The sequence below is a fragment of the Lagenorhynchus albirostris genome, chromosome 1 (assembly GCF_949774975.1).
Source record: "Lagenorhynchus albirostris chromosome 1, mLagAlb1.1, whole genome shotgun sequence".
Taxonomy (NCBI): domain Eukaryota; kingdom Metazoa; phylum Chordata; class Mammalia; order Artiodactyla; family Delphinidae; genus Lagenorhynchus; species Lagenorhynchus albirostris.
This window is the reverse complement of record NC_083095.1, coordinates 28,809,500-28,829,082: the sequence shown is the minus strand read 5'-3', so window position 1 is coordinate 28,829,082 and position 19,583 is coordinate 28,809,500. Positions and strand designations below refer to the sequence as shown.

The 19,583-nt window shown below is 43.5% G+C and overlaps 1 protein-coding gene across 6 annotated transcripts; it reads left to right on the top strand.

The window, feature by feature from the left end:
* The first annotated feature begins 6,044 nt into the window (after window positions 1–6,044).
* Window positions 6,045–15,027, top strand: LOC132514534 (acyl-coenzyme A thioesterase 6-like). 6 transcript variants are annotated; one of them, XM_060139393.1, is made up of 4 exons: window positions 6,654–6,668; window positions 8,063–8,163; window positions 8,816–9,018; window positions 10,845–11,501. In XM_060139393.1, the coding sequence occupies exons 2-4, from the start codon at window positions 8,067–8,069 to the stop codon at window positions 11,448–11,450; spliced, it is 906 nt and encodes a 301-aa protein (XP_059995376.1). In that variant the 5' UTR covers window positions 6,654–6,668; window positions 8,063–8,066; the 3' UTR covers window positions 11,451–11,501. The 6 variants fall into 6 exon arrangements, with proteins under 6 accessions (XP_059995394.1, XP_059995386.1, XP_059995373.1 ...); XM_060139411.1 differs by lacking the exons at window positions 6,654–6,668; window positions 8,063–8,163; window positions 10,845–11,501 and adding exons at window positions 6,045–6,630; window positions 13,904–15,027; XM_060139403.1 differs by lacking the exons at window positions 6,654–6,668; window positions 8,063–8,163 and adding an exon at window positions 6,069–6,630 and having other exon boundaries at window positions 11,297–11,501.
* The last annotated feature ends 4,556 nt before the right edge of the window (window positions 15,028–19,583 follow it).

Sequence of the window (19,583 nt, the reverse complement as noted above, 5' to 3'; positions counted from 1 at the left end):
TGGACCACACAGAACAGCTCCTACCCAGGACCACTCTTTCGAGAGTGAGGGCGCTAGCCATTTCGCCTAATTACATGTAACACTGAGAGGCAAAATGAGGAGACAGGAATTTGTTCCAAACCAAAGACCAAGGCAAATACCCAGAAAAAGACCTTTATGAAGTTGAGATTAAAAACACTGACCTGATAGTTTAAAATAATGGCCATAGGCAGAGGCACAACACCCCTTTATTTTCAGGTGCAAACATCACCAGCCATCAGAACTGGCACTGAGAACAGGAGCGAGGCCGAGTCGCGGCAGCTCCACCGCGAGGGCAGCACCGTGTATGTCCGTGCAGCGCGTTTCCACGGGGCACGGCCCGGTCCCGGGCTCGCACTCCCCCCGTGGGTCACCAGCCCACCCCACTCCAGTGAGCCCCGGCCTGGCCAGGGGCAGTTAAGAATCTGCCTGCCAATGCAGGGGACACAGGTTCAATCCTTGGTCTGGGAAGATTCCACATGCTGCAGAGCAACTAAGCCCATGTGCCATGACTACTGAGCCTGTGCTCTAGAGCCCGTGTGCCACAACTACTGAGCCCACGGGCCACAAATACTGAATCCAGGTGCTGCAACTACTGAAGCCCGGGTATCTAGAGCCCATGCTCCACAACAAGAGAAGCCACTGCAATGAGAAGCCTGCGCACTGCAATGAAGAGTAGCCCCAGCTCGCTGCAACTAGAGAGAGCCCATGCACAGCAATTAAGACCCAATGCAGTCAAAAATTAAATAAATAAATGAAAATAAAAGCAAAAATAATGGTCATAAAGATGCTCACTAATCTCAGGAGAATAGATGAACACAGGAGAACTTTAACAGAGAGAGAAAATATAAAAAGTACTAAAGGTTATAACTGAAAAATACACGAGAGGTTCAACAGCAGAATGGATGAAATAGGAGCACGAATCAATGAGATGGAAGACAAAGCAATGGAAAACACTCAGAGCAGAAAAATGAGAAAAAGAATTAAAAGAAGCAGGGATACCATAAGGCATCTCTGGGACAACATCAAGCAGAAAAACATTTGCATTATAGGGGTCCCAGATGGAGAGGAGAGAGAGAAATGGCCAGAAAAAGTATTTGAAGAAATAATGGCCGAAAACTTCCTCATCTGGGAAGGAAAGAGACATCCAGGTCCAGGAAGCCTAGAGAATTCCAAGTAAGATGTCCCCAAAGAGAATCACACCAAGAAACATTATAATTAAAATGGTAACAGTTAAAGAGAGAGAATCTTAAAAGCAACAAGAGAAAAGCAACCTATTATGTACAAAGGAAACACCATAGGTGTTTGAACAGACTTTTCAGCAGAAACTTTATAGGCCAGAAGAGAGTAGCATGATATACTCAAAGGGCTGAAAGGAAAAAACTGCCAACTGAAAATTCTCTACCCAGCAAGGTTATCATTCCGAATTGAAGGACACATTAAGAGTATTCCAGGTAAGCAAAAGTAGAGTTCATCACCACTAAACTGGCCTTTCAGCAAATGCAGCAAATGTTAAAGGAACTCCCCTAAGCTAAAAAGAAGAGGCACTAACGAATAAAAAGAAAACATTATAAGTAAAAATCTCACTGGAATATGTAAATAAATAAATAATAAAGGTAGTAGATCAATCACTTATAAAGGGCAAAAGACAAAAGTATTAAAATTAATGAAAATACCATAGTTAAGGGATACATTAAAAGATGTAAAATGTGTCATCAAAGATATAAAGCACAGGGGGGAGTAAAAATATAAAGCTTTGGAATGTGTTCAAAATTAAGTTACTATCAACTTACATAAAGACTGTTATATACATAAGGTGTTATATGTGAACTTCATGGTAACCACAAAGAGAAAACTTATAGTAAATATATAAAGGAAAATGAGAAAGGAATCTAAACATAACACTAAGAAAACAGTCAAACCACAAGGGAAGAGAGAAAGAGAGAAAAGGAACAGAGAGGAACTACAAAAAGAATGAGAAGACAGTTAACAAAATGGCAAAAAGTGTATAACTACCAATAATTACTTTAAATGTAATGTATATTTGCCAATCAAAAGATATAAGGTGGCTGAATAAAAAACAAGACCCTTCTATATGCTGCCTACAAGTGACTCACTTCAAACACAAAGACACTTAAGGACTGATAGTGAAGGGATGTAAAAAGATGCAATGGAAAGGAAAAGAAAGCTGGGGTGGCAATAATTATATCACACAAAAGAGACTTTAAAACAAAGACTGTAACAAAACAAAGAACAGTATATGATAATAAAAGTGTCAATCCAGAAAGAGGACATAACATCTGTAAACATTTATGTACCCATAATAGGAGCACGTTATATATTGGGTTAGCCAAAAAGTTTGTTCGTTTTTTCCCATAAGATGACTCTAGTAGTGCTTAGTCGTCTTTAACTTCATTCGAAACAATTCTGTTAGATCGTATTATGACAGCTGACATATCAGCGTGCATGAAAAAAAAACATCAAAACTGGTGAATTTTTGTGTAGCCATTTTAATATTGAAGATGGAAGAAAAACAACATTTTTAGCATATTATGCTTTATTATTTCAAGAAAGGTAAAAACGCAACTGAAACACACAAAAAAGATTTGTGCAGCATATGGAGAAGGTGCTACGGCTGACTGAACATGTCAAAAATGGTTTGTCAAGTTTTGTGCTGGAGATTTCTTGCTGGATGATGCTCCACGGTCGGGTAGACCAGTTGAAGTTGATAGCGATCACGTGGAGGCATTAATTGAGAACAATCGACATTATATTACGAGGGAGATAGCCAACATACTCAAAATACCCAAATCAAGCGCTGATAATCATTTGCTCCAGCTTGGTTATGTGAATCGCTTTGATGTTTGGGGTCCACATAAATTAAGCGAAAAAACCCTTCTTGACCGTATTTCCACACGCAATTCTCTATTTAAACGTAACAAAAACATTCTGTTTTTAAAACAAATTGTGACGGGTGATGAAAAGTGGATACTGTATGAGAATGTGGAATGGAAGAGATGGTGGGGCAAATGAAATGAACCACCACCAACCACACCAAAAGCCGGTCTTCATCCAAAGAAGGTGATGTTGTGTATACGGTGCGATTGGAAGAGAGTCCTCTATTATGAGCTCCTTCTGGAAAACCAAACGATTAATTCCAACAAGTACTGCTCTCAATTAGACCAAATGAAAGCAGCACTTGATGTAAAGTGTCCGGAATTAGTCAACAGAATACGCATAATCCTCCATCAGGATAACGCAAGATCACATGTTTCTTTGATGACCAGGCAAAACCTGTTACAACCTGGCTGGGAAGTTCTGTTTGTTTTTTGCGGTACGCGAGCCTCTCACTGCTGCGGCCTCTCCCATTGCGGAGCACAGGCTCCGGACGCGCAGGCTCAGCGGCCATGGCTCACGGGCCCAGCCGCTCCGTGGCACGTAGGATCCTCCCAGACCGGGGCACGAACCCGGGTCCCCTGCATCAGCAGGCGGACTCTCAACTACTGCGCCACCAGGGAAGCCCTGGCTGGGAAGTTCTGATTCATCCGCTGTATTCACCAGACATTGCACCTTCGGAATTCCATTTATTTGTCTTTACAAAATTCTTTTAATGGAAAAAATTTCAATTCCCTGGAAAACTGTAAAAGGCACCTGCAACAGTTCTTTGCTCAAAAAGATAAAAAGTTTTGGGAAGATGGAATCATGAAGTTGCCTGAAAAATGGCAGAAGGTAGTGGAACAAAAGGGTGAATATGTTGTTCAAAAAGTTTTTGGTGAAAATAAAAAATGTGTCTTTTGTTTTTACTTAAAAACCGAAGGCACGGGATTTTGGATACAGGATCAGACATAATGCAAATTCCTGGAAACTTCAATCAAATGGGAAAGACTATGTGTTCAAGGATATGGAAGAGCAAGGATCTGACTGAGGTGAGCAGGTTTTACTACCCCTACAAGTTGGACACAGAGGACCAAAGGAATCCTCTAGGGTGGTTTTATCACTCCCTGGTATTTTAACTTTTTATTTGGCAATAATTTTAGAGTTACAAAAATGTTGCAAAAATAGCCCAGCTATACTCTTCATCTTGATTTCCCTTAATGTTAACTTCTTACATAACCATAGTACAAAATTTCAAAATCAGGAAGTTAACATTGATACAACACTATTAACCATGAGATGATTATTGAAATTAAGGTATTGCAATCTTGGAGAAAGAACATACTCAAATGGATAGATACTGGCTGCTAAAAACAGAAACGTGGAGCTCTCTTGGCCTACCAAATGGTAATAGGAAATAGTACCAGGCCCAGGATCATCAGTGAAACCACACCTAGGATACTGGAATAACTGGGAGTCTGTTCCCACCTCCTGCCTCTTTCCCCTTTAACTCTCACTTAGGGTTATCAGAAAAGCAGCTGGATCTGGGTGTTGACTGAGAATTACAGAAAACAATGAATTTTGTGTTAACTATGGCTGACATTGTTTCTCTATAGGAAGAGCTTTCTAAATCACCCCTGACTGAAATCCTGTTATTGATTTTACAAGCATTGTTTTCAATCCCAATACGTTTAAAATATCAACAGCACTTTGCTCTCCCTCGGCAGCCAGCGATTTACCTTTACAGTCTTGACTCCAAGATATTTCAATTCTCTAACATTTGTCATAATCTGTGAAGGTGGGATTTAAACAGGTGTCCTAAACCTAATTCAGATAGTAAAATTACTCATTATTAAAATTACTGCAAAAAAGAAAAAGAAATCCTTTACAGATAAGGAAACTGGATTCAGAAGCTTAATTATGTAACTTGCTAAGAATCACCACGCTATTAAGGAGCAGGATCAGACTGGAACCCAGGAAGTTCTCTCTCCAGAAACATCTCCCTGCTCTGGAAGCCATTGTAGGTATCCTTAGCTCTAGGAAAAAGGCTCAGTGAAGGATTGAGGGTTAAGGGTAGGATTAGGACTATGTTTCCAGTGATCCCTTTAATTACAATCACCTGGGATGCTTTTTAATACTGATAAATCAAACATTTATAAATCGAATGGAATATATATATATATTTGTGTGTGTGTGTGTGTGTGGTACGCGGGCCTCTCCTGTTGTGCCCTCTCCCGTTGCGGAGCACAGGCTGCAGACGCGCAGCCTCAGCGGCCATGGCTCACTGGCCCAGCCGCTCCGCCGCTACGCGGCACGTGGGATCTTCCCGGACCGGGGTACGAACTCGTGTCCCGTGCATCGGCAGGCAGACTCTCAACGACTGCGCCACCAGGGAAGCCCTGGAATATTTATAAATGGAATATTTCCTGCCATATCAATAAACAAAGGATGTCACAGTCATCAACGATTGCAACCCTCCAACGTGAGCCCGTGAGCCCTGAGGAAACTCAGGGCTGAAAAGAATACCTGCCATCTAGCAGCCATCAGACTGCAGCCACTTCCTGCAATGAGCACTGAGGAAACTGAGGATGTGAAAATACAGGGTACTGGCCCCAGATAGCTGAGGCGCATAGCAAAGGAATGATTTCAGTGAGCCCAGACTCTTGCATCTTCCCATACATAGAAAAGCACTAAATTCCTTAACTTGAGATATCTGGTTTTCTTTAATTAACAATCTTTTGACTTCCCGACTACCTTCCCTTGGTTGCAAAACTCATATATCCTGGCTCCTGCCCGCCCCCCCCCGCCCCCCCCCCCCCGCCTCCTTGGAGCAGTTTCTCAGAGTTATCTGAAATGCTGTTTCCAGGGCTGCAGTCCTCATTTTGCCCCAAATAAACCCCAAATAAAACTTAACTCACAACTCTTCACGCTGTGCATTTTTTTTAAGTCAACAATACTCAAACTTCTTGGAACTGCCCGGTATCTTTCCCAATCCTTTAGCTGTCACCAATCTTTGTACTTCTATTTCGACACTCTCCATATTGGACCGCAGGATTAATAATTACCATAAAACTCTTATTTTAGCAGATACTCTTCCAGGCAGGCAGTAGTGGACTGCACAAACTCCGGGAGACTTCACAAAGCGGTTTAGCAAGTGTCCCTTCGGCCGCCCAACGGGAGTAGCGCAAACGTTCCAATTGCGACTGCCTCCCAGGGAGGTGGAGAGACGCCAGGCCCTACCCTTGACTCCGCCGGGCCGCCCCTTCTCTGCTGGGATCCAGATGGCGGCGACGGTGACGCTGGAGCCTGCGGGCCGCTGCCGCTGGGACGAGCCCGTGCGCATCGCCGTGCGCGGCCTGGCCCCGGGACAACCGGTCACGCTGCGCGCGTCCCTGCGCGACGAGAAGGACGAGCTCTTCCGAGCCCACGCGCGCTACTGCGCCGACGCCCACGGCCAGCTGGACCTCGAGCGCGCGCCCGCGCTGGGCGGCAGCTTCACGGGCCTCGAGCCCATGGGGCTCCTCTGGGCTTTAGAGCCCGAGAAGCCCTTGCTGCGGCTGGTGAAGCGGGACGTACAGACGCCCTTCGCCGTGGAGCTGGAGGTGCTCGATGGCCACGACCCGGAAGCCGGAGGGCTCCTGGGCCGGGCGGTGAACGAGCGCGACTTCCTGGCGCCGGGGGTGCGGCGCGAGCCCGTGCGCGTGGGCCGGGTGCGCGCCACGCTCTTCCTGCCGCCAGGTGAGCAGCCCTCTTCCCAGGCTGTTGTGGAAAGCCAGGTAGAGTCCTGAGACCCTGGGCGGCCCCTTGCCTGTCTAGGGAACCCCGTGGTCGTGGAACTTCCCTAAATTCGTCCCCAAGCTCCAAAGTCTATCATGAATTCTGGGTGGAAGGTTCTCCTCTAAATTTCAGGACACTTCCTGGAGGTACTGCCATTCCCTCAGCTATATGCTAAAAGTTCATTCAGAGTACTCAAAAAGTGTATTTATGCTGCTATGTGCCAGCCATGCAGCTGTGTCTCAGATACTAATATTAGGCAGTACTTCTGCTGGTGTGCAGGAGTGATTTGGGCTTTCTTTCACATCAAACTTCAAAGGAAACTAAAACCCAGAGATAGAGGCAGTGCCCCATAATACTAAAAAACAAACAGAAAAACTCCCTGAAGGTCCCCTCCCCCATAATAAACAGTCTGTCAGTGTTTCTCAACCTGGAATGATTCTCTTCCACTCCAGGGGCAATTGGTAATATCTGGAGACTTTTTTTTTTTTTTTTTTTTTTGCGGTACGTGGGCCTCTCACTGTTGTGGCCTCTCCCGTTGCGGAGCACAGGCTCCGGACGCGCAGGCTCAGCGGCCATGGCTCACGGGCCTAGCTGCTCCGCGGCATGTGGGATCTTCCTGGACTGGGGCACGAACCCGTGTCCCCTGCATCGGCAGGTGGACTCTCAACCACTGCGCCACCAGGGAAGCCCTGGAGACATTTTGATTGTCACAATTGGAGAGGGTGCTATTGGCATCTAGTGGGTAGGTGCTAAACATCTACAATCCATGGGACAGCCCCACAACAAAGAAATATCTTACTCAAAATGTCTATAGTGCTAAGGTTGAGAAACCCTAGTCTAAGTAAAAACAAGGTGCTTGGTAGGTAAAAGTGGCCTGTAAACAAGACAATTGACCCACCCCTTCCAACCAAATTCCTGACTGAAACCCCTGCTATATAGAAATGCTGGAGTTGCCACTGCTCACAGAATTCCTAAACTGAATTCTGTGATTATTCTCCAAAACAGGAGGCCCTGCTTTATTCTTACAGCTCTTCAGCAATTCACAGCCTTAACTAGCCCTGCCCACTCAACTGTGAACTCCTGGGTCTGGAATTGCGACTTATACATCTCCATATCTCTGTATGCCTAGAGGCTTACACAGGGATATAATAAGAGCTCAATAAATCATACTGACTGATTCAATAAGAATCTCCTAAAGACTTTAATTTTTTAAAAAATATTTCAAAAAAAAAAATCTTTCACTGCCCAGCTGCGATATTTCAATCAAGTCAGTTGTTAACTATTTTAGTATCTACTCTGTGGCCCATTTAAAATTTATTGTTTTCTGACTCAAAGGCTTTTTGTAAATAATGCAGAAAAGTTCAATTATTTAACAAATATGTGTTAAATCAAGGACTATGCTACATACAGTAGCTAGCAAATTCAGACATGGGCCTCACTGTACCTACCGCCTAATAGAGGATACCGGCAGCTATACTTGGATCTGTAAGTGTGGTAAGTGCTATGATAGGGGAGGTACAGGCCCAGGGTGCTGGTGGGAACATATCAAAGGCTATGTAATTCAACTCAGCCTTGGAGGGCATCTGGGAAGTCTTCCAGGAAGGGAGCTCTAAACTTAGATTTGAAGACTGATGAGTCAACCAGTTCAGAAATGGTGGAGAGGGGAGGAGAATAGTGTACACCATTTTCAGGGCCAAAGAGAGCATAGCACATTTAGGAATGGCGTTCTTGAAGGCTGGAGCAGAGGGTGTAAAGGAGGTGGGGAGTATATTCTAATAATCCCCTGTATATGTAGAGTGCTTTACAGCTGTCAAAGCATTCTCAGTTTCTGGGGGGTTTTTTTGAGGAAAATTTGGTGGAAAATGTACATTTCATCTTATGTTATTTCTAATTTGGTTTATATTATCGTTGTTGTTTTTTGCAAATATATGAAAAATTACGGAGAAAATAAGGCATTTTTCCCCCCTCCCTTCTCCCCAAAGTTTATTAAAAAAAAAAAGACAAAGTAAAAAGAGTCCTTTTCCACCAAACTCCCACCCACAACCTTCCTTGCTTTAAAAACTTCTCTTTGCTGACTGCCAAAATCTGAAACCCAAGAATGTCTTTTGAGTGTCTAAAACTCCTTATGATTTGTGGTGCTCTCCAGGCACAGGACCATTCCCTGGAATCCTCGATCTTTTTGGAAGTGGTGGTGGCCTTTGTGAATACAGGGCCAGCCTCCTGGCTGGACATGGTTTTGCTGTGCTCGCTCTGGCTTATTTCAGATTTGAAGACCTCCCTAAATATTTGAATAACGTGTGCCTGGAGTACTTTGAAGAAGCTGTGGACTTCATGCTGCAACATCCAAAGGTGGGTTCTGGTGCTCACCTGAATGCAGAGGAGAGGGGGTAGAGCAGACACAGGGCTGGATCCAAAAGCTCTACCAGGACACCCAGGGCTGGAAATATGCCATGAGACACAAAGGCTCCTTCAAAAGTTGTTAGGATTATTATTTTCATTTCTGCCCATCTCTCTCCAACCCCTTAAGACTCAACTGTTTAGTTCCCTTTAGTTCTTGACCAGAATTCAAAGAGCTAGACTAAAAAGTTACTAACCTTAAGTTCTGGTTCTGTGTCTACCACCAAGTGGCATTATAATCCTGAATAAGGCAGTTTCCCTTTCTGGAATTCAGTTTTTCTCATTTGTAAGAGTAAGGTAGGGACTTCCCCAGTAGTCCAGTGGTTAAGACTCCGCGCTTCTGCTGCAGGGGATGGGGGTTTGATCCCTGGTTGGGGAACTAAGATCCCGCATGCTGTGCAGCACGGCCCCCCAAAAAAAAAAAAAGATTAATGTAAATGTATAGAGAAAAAAGTGACTGTAAAGAGATTTTTGAGACAATTGGTGACATTTGAATAGGGGTGTGTATTCGATGATATTAAGGAACCATTAATTTTGTTAAGTGTGTTAATGGTATTGTGGTTTTGTAGAGAAAGTTCTTATATGAGACTGGAAAAATTAATTAAAACATTTTGGTATGATTATCAATGGAATACATAGTCTTTGCTACTATCTAGACTTAAAGAAACCCAAACATTCTAATGTTAAGGAGTAAGATGTACTGCAAGGTCTAACTCTGTTAGAATTCAGGGACTGGTCTCAATAGAGCTGCTAAAACCTAGATGATCATGAACTGCGATGACTGGTTTATCTATGGGATATAAGCCCCCAGGAACAAGAAGAGACCAATATATACTATCAGTTCTGCCCTTAGACCTAGGCAAGAGGGGCTTCTGCTCTGGACCTTTTGTTTTAGATGACCACTCTCTGGCCTTCCTTTGGCTGCATCCCTGACCACAGGGTGCGGAGTTTGAGGGGCCAAGGGAATGTGTCTACCTGGAACCCATGTGCCCCTCACACCATGCCCTTTGGATCTGGAACCCCACAATTATCTTCCAACCAGCTCTGATCCTGCTTCCAAGCCCTATGCCTCTTCTCTGGGTCCATTAATGTGAACACACCTAGGCCTTAAACATACAGGCTAGGGTGTCCAAACGCATGTGTGAGAGGGCCCTTATGGTACATGATGGAGCCAGGCAGGGATGGGAAGAGAAAGAGAGTTGGCCAAGGACCAGGGACTAGGGCCAGGGGCTGGCTCTCCCCACATGCCATGTTCTAGTACAGAATCCAGGAAGTTCTAAGATATGAAATTTGAACCTGACCTTATAAGTTGTTATGGAGGTATATTTATCAAGGTAGCAGAAAAGAATATATTTTATTTAATTTTCAAATATTTATAACTTTTAAGTATTTAGGTATAGGGTATATGGGCCTCTGTGTGTACTCTTGACCTAGTCACCATAAATGTTAGTGGAGGGCCTGTGTACCAGGAAATTAATTGATTTGTTTGGGACTTCCATGTTAGTCCAGTGGTAAAGACTCCGTGCTCCCAATGGAGGGGACACGGGTTCAATCCCTGGTCAGGGAACTAAGATCCTGCATGCCGTGCCAGCGCAGACAAAAAAAAAAATTGATTTGCTTATTAGAAGATACGTTTGAACTTTGTGGATTGTTGCATAAGAAAGGGAAGCAAATGACATGTGAGAAAGCTGCCTAGACAATGTAAAATCACAGTTTAAGTTCTCCCTTCATGAATTCTAGACTTGTTCTCTCTCTCTTTCTTTCTCTCTTTTCATCAGGTGAAAGGCCCTAGTGTTGGGCTTCTTGGCTTCTCCAAAGGAGGTGACCTGTGTCTCTCAATGGCCTCTTTCTTGAAGGGCATCACAGCTACTGCAGTTATTAATGCCTGTGTGGCCAACACAATAGCTCCTCTGCATTACAAGGATATGATTATTCCTAATCTCAGCAGTGACCCAGGAAAATATAAAATCACTGAGTCAGGCGTTTTGAATTTGGAGGATATTTGGAATGACCCACTGGAGAAACCCAACCACCGAAGTCTTATTCCATTGGAAAAGGCCCAGGGACCCTTCCTGTTTATCGTTGGCATGGATGATCATAACTGGAAGAGTGAATTCTATGCCCAGATAGCCTCTGAACGGTTACAAGCCCATGGGAAAGACAGACCCCAGATAATCTACTACCCAGGAACTGGCCATTGTATTGATCCGCCTTATTTTCCTCTTTGTAGAGCCTCTGTGCATGCAGTTTTGGACCAACCAGTATTCTATGGAGGTGAGCCAAAGGCTCACTCAAGGGCACAGGTAGATGCCTGGCAGCAAATCCAAACTTTCTTCCATAAACACCTCAATGGTAAAAAATCTGTCAAGCCCAGCAAATTGTAACATTGTAATCATAGACCATATACTGTTAATAAAAATCCTAGTCATACAACATGTATTAGGTTTTCCAGAGAACCTAGGAACCGTTTTGTAACAAAGCAACCATCTCAGCTTCATTGTCAGGTCCTACTGGATTCTGAGCCTTAGCAACACTACTCTCTTCACTGCTGGGTCCATCCCTTTCTCCCCTGAACTTTTCCCAGTGTATAGGCTTAACTCTGATCTGATCTGTAGGACCAATCTTAACCTTAAGCAGGAAAAATGTAAGAAGTGCCTGCCCAAGTCTCAACTGCTGGCCTAGATTTGGCCTTCTGTTCTGGTTCTGAGGACTGAGCTTTTGTACTGCTAAGAGTCCCATATACTCTTTGGGTCCTAACTGACCATGTCTGAACCTTGGGAACCTGCGCACTTGAGCCCCTTAAGGAATGGACTCTGCTTCGTTCTTGTTTCTGAACCCCACTTTGAAGATTGGGGGCATTGACATACTTAGTATCCTAAGCTTTGCTTTTATTTTATGAATGAGGCCCTAGACTTCGATTTCTTCCTTACTGATAAAGTATCCTTTACAAATTTTGAATTTAAAATTCAAAGGATACTTTACAAAGTAAAATTGAATCCTTTACCAAAAAAAATTGCTGTAAGCAAAACAGTTTATTGATATATACTGTTGATATACTTCCTCTGTATTTACCGTCTGAATTCTCAATCTCAGTACTTGGCTACCTAGAGAAATGCCTCGATGCCAATAGATTTTCAGGACTTAATCTTTGGATGTCAGGTTATGCCTGACAAATTAGACTTCTTCCTGGTACCATCGGTTCCTATTACATTCCTACTGGGAAGGACTGGGATCAGTCTATCTCAATCCATTGCCTTATACTGGGCACTATCTAGAGTCATGAGACCAGAGCAGAGGGTGTTCCCTGAGTGCAAGAACATTTTTCTGAGACACATCACTTGGCTTGCTGGGCACATACTGTCTTTCACCAATTTGAGTCTATTCAAGCAAATGCCCATTAGATCTTAATCTAATGAGAAGGGTTCCTTACTTAATTTTGACCAATTGTTAAAAATACGTGTTGAGTGTATTTATTCACTATGAGTATAATTTTCTGTGATTTGAATCCTTAGAGCCTGTGCTTTAACTCACTCTGAGGTGGTCCTGCTACTCTAGAGATGCCTTTGGGCTGGGGTATCATAGGAAGAAGTTATAAGGAAAACGGCTGGGAGGGTGAGAGAAGTGAGGGGTGGAAAGGTAACACCAGAAGCTTAAACATGAGGGTGATGACTCAACATATCTGTGTACTAAAGCACTAGGTGTAGGGATGGCCCTACATCCTAATTTCTTCCTTACTAATAAAGTAGCCTTGGAATGCCCTATACTGACTAAGATATTTGGTCACTTTCCCCTCAGAGTTGATCATATATGGCCCCCTGTCTCTAAGATTTGAAAGAGAATTTCAGGTTGTTACAAAGCTACCTAAAATATGGTAAATGTGAATTAAAAGGGAGAAACAGAAAAGGTATCCATAAAATGGAGCCAGAAATGAGGTCAACACAATGGTGCTTACTATGAGGCCTATATACTTGCCTTGATTGGGCCACTCGTTCAGTCATTTGTTTTCTAGTGGTTTATGCAGAGAAGGAAACCTAATCAGTTACACAAAATTTACAGCCTTCATAAAATAAAATCAAAGCTTAGAAATCAGTTTCTCCCAAAGGCTGTCTTACTAAGAAACATTAAATGATGTAAAGGGTAGTACCCTCAAGGTTGCCTCTACAGTAGGTATAAATCCCAGGCTCCATCGCTTACTGTGTGACCTTGGGTAAGTTATTAACCTCTCTAAGCCTCGATTTCCTCATCTATAAAGTGGGGATAATTATAGTGATAAGAATAGAAACTACTTCATTGGGCTGTTGTGATTAAATTAGGTCATCCAAGTAAAGCACGTAACATATTTAAACTCTCAAATATTAGCTCTTATTATTTCAGCTGAGGAAATTGAGACCCAGGAGGGTTAAGAAATATATCTGGTTGATGAGAGAACTGGGCCAGTCCAACTCCAAAGTCCATGGCCTTCATTAACCATTTGGCTCTACAGCCTTCCAACCTGAGGAGAGAAGCTCAAATAGTGCAGAGCTGACTGGTGAGGATTACTTAGCTGGAAAGTCAACGATAAGTTAGGGTCCCATAATGGAGGCTCCATAAGCCAAATTGGAGAGTTCAGATTTATGTATTTATTTTGGAAACCACCATTTTATTGAGCTCTCCTCACCGCAGAGACCTATTCCAGCAGTCTTTTTGCCACAGGCATCACAGACACAGGGGTGTGACCAGCGTGCCCCCCACTGCCCACTATTTGACCCACCCATGAGAGGGAGATGGAGAGTTTAGACTCAAAATAAGAAATAAGGAACCATTTTTTAACATACTGATTTTTGTTTTTCAATGACAGTCAGTAATTTTTCCTTGATGCTTAGTGGCTCAAAGAAGTTGAAGCCTAAAAGAAACTTAGTTGGAGACACTTAAAAACAACAACAGCAACAAAAAACAAATCAAGGGCTTCCCTGGTGGCGCAGTGGTTGAGAATCTGCCTGCCAATGCAGGGGACACGGGTTCGAGCCCTGGTCTGGGAAGATCCCACACGCCGCGGAGCAACTGGGCCCGTGAGCCACAGCTACTGAGCCTGCGTGTCTGGAGCTTGTGCTCCGCAACAGAGGCCGCGACAGTGAGATGCCCGCGCACCGCGATGAAGAGTGGCCCCCACTCGCCGCAACTAAAGAAAGCCCACGCACAGAAATAAAGACCCAACACAGCCAAAAAAAAAAAAAAAGTTGGATCATATATTCAAAAACAAAAAATCATAAAATATAACCAAATTCAGCCCATTGTTCTGCTTTTGTTTGTACGCCTAATGCCCTTGAATGTACTTCCATCAGGATGAGAAAGGCCAATGAACCATTTTGAAAGCAAATATTGATACATGTTTTCGTCAACCACTGATCCTTTAAGAAATATTTGTATAAACCTGTTACAATTCTCAGCAAACTGAAAACCACAAACACTTCTTAATTCTTTCAGAGTATCATGGTTAAGCTATTGTGTACATTCATTTTAAATGGTCTTTGCACACTGGAAACATAAAAGCTTGTGGGAAGCATTCTGTTTTTTCAGGTGGTACATGCAGAGATGCACAACATCCAATATTTATGGCCACTATAATGATGGATGTGGGCGGCAGAAGTCAAAATTCTTTGAGTTAGGGACTTCCCTGGTGGCGCAGTGGTTAAGAATCCGCCTGCCAGTGCAGGAGACACAGGTTCAAGCCCTGGTCCGGGAAGATCCCACATGCCACGGAGCAACTAAGCCCGTGAGCCACAACTACTGAGCCCACATGCTGCAACTACTGAAGCCCGCGTGCCTAGAGCCTGTGTTCCGCAACAAGAGAAGCCACTGCGATGAGAAGCCCACACACCGCAACGAAGAGTAGCCCCGGCTCGCCGCAACTAGAGAAAGTGCTCGTGAACAACGAAGACCCAACGCAGCCATAAATAAATAAATTTATTTTTTTAAAAAAATTACTTGAGTTGTTTTCTAAAACTGGGGGTCAACCATGTATTCTCCAAAGACAGAGAGACTTTAAACAAGTACTTTTCAAAAAGACAGGGTTGTTGGTCCAGTAACCATGTGCTTTCAGTGGCAAATATTTTCCATCCATAAATCAGAATACATGATAATTACAATCTTATTTATGGGGTAAGAGGGATAAGATATATATCTGAAAATGAGATTGTTCCAAAGGGAATTCAGGATTACATATCCACACATCTTACTTGACATAGCAGTTTAATAGAATGGTTTTACCTGGGTTAATTAACCTCATTTTACATGTACATTTTAAGATAGAATTCTATACTGGAAAACAAATTTTAAATTACATATATAAGTACATTCTTCATTGTAAAAGATTCAAGTAATACAGATAAAATTTTAAAACCTCTTAACTCATTGCTCAATCGCAGTCTTCTCCCAGAGGTATTTACTGTTACCAACTTGAAGTGTAGCCTTCGAGAACCATTTTGTATACATGGACAGTTTTATTTTGTGAGTTCTATGCCTTTTTCTTTTAAAAAACAAACCATAAATGTCATATAATGTAAGTTATTTTCCCCTCATGTAAAAATATACATTTTTAATAATTATGTCAGGCCACAGGACAATATAGATTATTTCCACAGTGTATATACATCTGTACTCTGCCTCATCTGAAACGTTTAAACTTTAATCTCGACAGTCTTTTTTTCTTTTTTAACAGTCTTTATTAATCCAGGCAAAAATAACCTCAAGCAAGAAAAGGGATTTGGCGGGAGCCTAGTACATGGAGCCTCCAACTAAGTTTAGGGAACAGTGTCTCCTGATGGCCAGAGAGGGATTTTAGAGAAGGCGACCGGAGGCATTTTGTCAGAAATCATTAATTTCTCATTCTCGACACGTCGAAGGGTAGGCTAGGTATAAGCTCCTGCCTCTTCCGGACGGTCCCACTTCGGGATCTCCAAAAGCACAACCGACCCCGGGCCCTCCTAAGTCGCCCCTTTTTGCAGCTCTCTACTGAGTGACGCCCCAGGAACCAGTCCAGGTCCTCTTGAGACCCGGCCTGCTTTTTCCCCGCCGGGCCACGCCCCTCCGGGCCCAGCCCCTCCTGCTGCACTCCGGCCGGCCCCGCCCCTGCTCCCGGCCCCGCCCCGCCTACTGAGCCCAGTTCCCCTTGCGCCAAAGCCACGTCTGTGTGCCTGCGCTCAAAGCCGCCCGCAAAGATTCCTGCACCCAGTGACTGGCGGCTCAGGCCGTGCTCCGAACTCCCGGGACTCCCGTCCAGCTTCGGAAGTCTGTCTCCACATCATCCCTTTCCTCCCAAAAGGCCGCGACCCTGGCCGTCAAGCGCAAGACTGGACTAACCAATAAGCTCCTGGGTATTAAAGTGGAAGGCTTAGGCCCCAGGGAGCGGGGCCCTTTGGGGTTCAGTGATCGAGGCCGCCTCTTCCTCTCGCCTGCCGGCAATGAGGCGGACGGCAGTGGGGCGGGAGGTGTTGGACCCGGCCAGGGACCGATCTCCGAGCTCTGGGCGGCGACTTCAGGGGCGTGGAGCCCATGGTGCTCCTGGGGAGCCTAACGCCGGCCGGCTCGGAGGATGCCTCCTCTGCAGGATGCCGAGGGGAGTGATGAAAACCCCCTCAAAGTGGAGGTGACCGTCCACCACGCGCCGTGTCGGCTGGCGGTGCAGCTGAGCCCGGCGCCCGCCTCCGCCCAGGTGCAGCACAGTTCTCTCCGCGCCGAGCTCGGCAGCGAGCTGGCCGCCTGCGCGGCTTCCTGCTGCCCCCTGGTGCGTGAGGCCTTTAATGCAGAGAGCCTTACAGTGGATTTAGGGACTGGACTTAAACTGGCTTGCTTTGCTAGTTAATTGTCGTCTGAGAATAACGCGAGTGTCTTTTTTTTTTTTAAACACATGATATCGTTTATTCTGGAAGCATTTCCCCCTAAAAAGACACAGTATTTTAAAGAAAATTAGCTTTTCATAGGCACTTGTATTTTAATAATCTGGTGAAGTTTTGCATGGTTTTCCATCACATGAGAGTTATTTCTCTGAAGTGCCAATTATGTTATTCAATAAGATACTATTTTTTAAAATTTTATTTATTTTTTTATACAGCAAGTTCTTATTAGTTATCCATTTTATACATATTACTATATATATGTCAGCCCCAATCTCCCAATTCATCACACCACCCCCCCACGCCCACCCCATGCCTCTTTCCCCCATTGGTGTCATATGTTTGTTCTCTACATCTGTGTCTCAGTTTCTGCCCTGCAAACCGGTTCATCTATACCATTTTTCTAGGTTCCACATATATGCGTTAATATACGATATTTGTTTTTCTCTTTCTGACTTACTTCACTCTGTATGACAGTCTATAGATTCATCCACGTCTCTACAAATGACCCAATTTCGTTCCTTTTTATGGCTGAGTAATATTCCATTATATATATTTACCACATCTTCTTTAGCCATTTGTCTGTCAATGGGCATTTAGGTTGCTTCCATGATCTGGCTATTGTAAATAGTGCTGCAATGAACATTGGGGTGCATGTGTCTTTTCGAATTATGGTTTTCTCTGGCTATATGCCCAGTAGTGGTATTGCCGGGTCATAAGGTAATTCTATTTTTAGTTTTTTAAGGAACCTCCATACTGTTCTCCATAGTGGCTGTATCAATTTACATTCACACCAACAGTGCAAGAGGGTTCCCTTTTCTCCACACCCTCTCCAACATTTGTTGTTTGTAGATTTTCTGATGATGCCCATTCTAACTGGTGTGAGGTGATACCTCATTATAGTTTTGATTTGCATTTCTCTAATAATCAGTGATGTTGAGCAGCTTTTCATGTGCTTCTTGGCCATCTGTATGTCTTCTTTGGAAAAATGTCTATTTAGATCTTCTGCCCATTTTTGGATTGGGTTGTTTGTTTTTTTAATATTGAGCTGCATGAGCTGTTTATATATTTTGGAGATTAATCCTTTGTCCATTGATTCGTTTGGAAATATTTTCTCCCATTCTGAGGGTTGTCTTTTCACCTTGTTTGCAGTTTCCTTTGCTTTGCAAAAGCTTTTAAGTTTCATTAGGTCCCATTTGTTTTCCATTACTCTAGGAGGTGGGTCAAAAAAGATCTTGCTGTGATATATGTCAAAGAGTGTTCTTCCTATGTTTTCCTATAAGAGACTTATAGTGTCCGGCCTTACATTTAGGTCTCTAATCCATTTTGAGTTTATTTTTGTGTATGGTGTTAGAGAGTGTTCTAATTTTATTCTTTTACATGTAGCTGTCCAGTTTTCCCGGCACCACTTATTGAAGAGACTGTCTTTTCTCCATTGTATATCCTTGCCTCCTTTGACATAGATTAGTTGACCATAGGTGCATGGGTTTGTCTCAGGGCTTTCTATCCTGTTCCATTGCTCTATGTTTCTGTTTTTGTGCCAGTACCATATTGTCTTGATTACTGTAACTTTGTAGTATAGTCTGAAGTCAGGGACTCTGATTCCTCCAGCTCCATTTTTTTCCCTCAAGACTGCTTTGGCTATTCGGGGCCTTTTATGTCTCCATGCAAATTTTAAGATTTTTTGGTTCTAGTTCTGTAAAAAATGTCATTGGGGGCTTCCCTGGTGGCACAGTGGTTGAGAGTCCACCTGCCGATTCAGGGGACACGGGTTCGTGCCCCGGTCTGGGAAGATCCCACATGCCACGGAGTGGCTGGGCCCGTGAGCCATGACCGCTGAGCCTGTGCGTCCGGAGCTTGTGCTCCGCGACGGGAGAGGCCACAACAGTGAGAGACCCGCGTACCGCAATAAATAAATAAATAAATAAAATGCTATTGGTAATTTGATAGGGATTGCATTGAATCTGTAGATTGCTTTGGGTAGTATAGTCATTTTCACAATATTGATTATTCCAATCCAAGAACATGGTATATCTCTCCATCTATTCGTGTCATCTTTAATTTCTTTCATCAGTGTCTTATAGTTTTCTGCATACAGGTCTTTTGTCTCCCTAGGTAGGTTTATTCCTAGGTATTTTATTCTTTTTGTTGCAATGGTAAATAGGAGTGTTTCCTTAATCTCTCTTTCAGATTTTTCATCATTAGTGTATAGGAATGCAAGAGATTTCTGTGCATTAATTTTGTAACCTGCAACTTTACCAAATTCATTGATTAGTTCTAGTAGTTTTCTGGTGGCATCTTTAGGAGTCTCTATGTATAGTATCACGTCATCTGCAAACAGTGATAGTTTTGCTTCTTCTTTTCCAATTTGTATTCCTTTTATTTCTCTTTCTTCTCTGATTGCTGTGGCTAGGACTTCCAAAACTATGTTGAATGATAGTGGTGAGAGTGGACAACCTTGTCTTGTTCCTGATCTTAGAGGAAATGCTTTCAGTTTTTCACCATTGAGTATGATATTTGCTGTGGGTTTGTCATATATAGCCTTTATTATGTTGAGGTAGGTTCCCTCTGTGCCCACTATCTGGAGAGTTTTTATCATAAATGGGTGTTGAATTTTGTCAGAAGCTTTTTCTGCATCTATTGAGA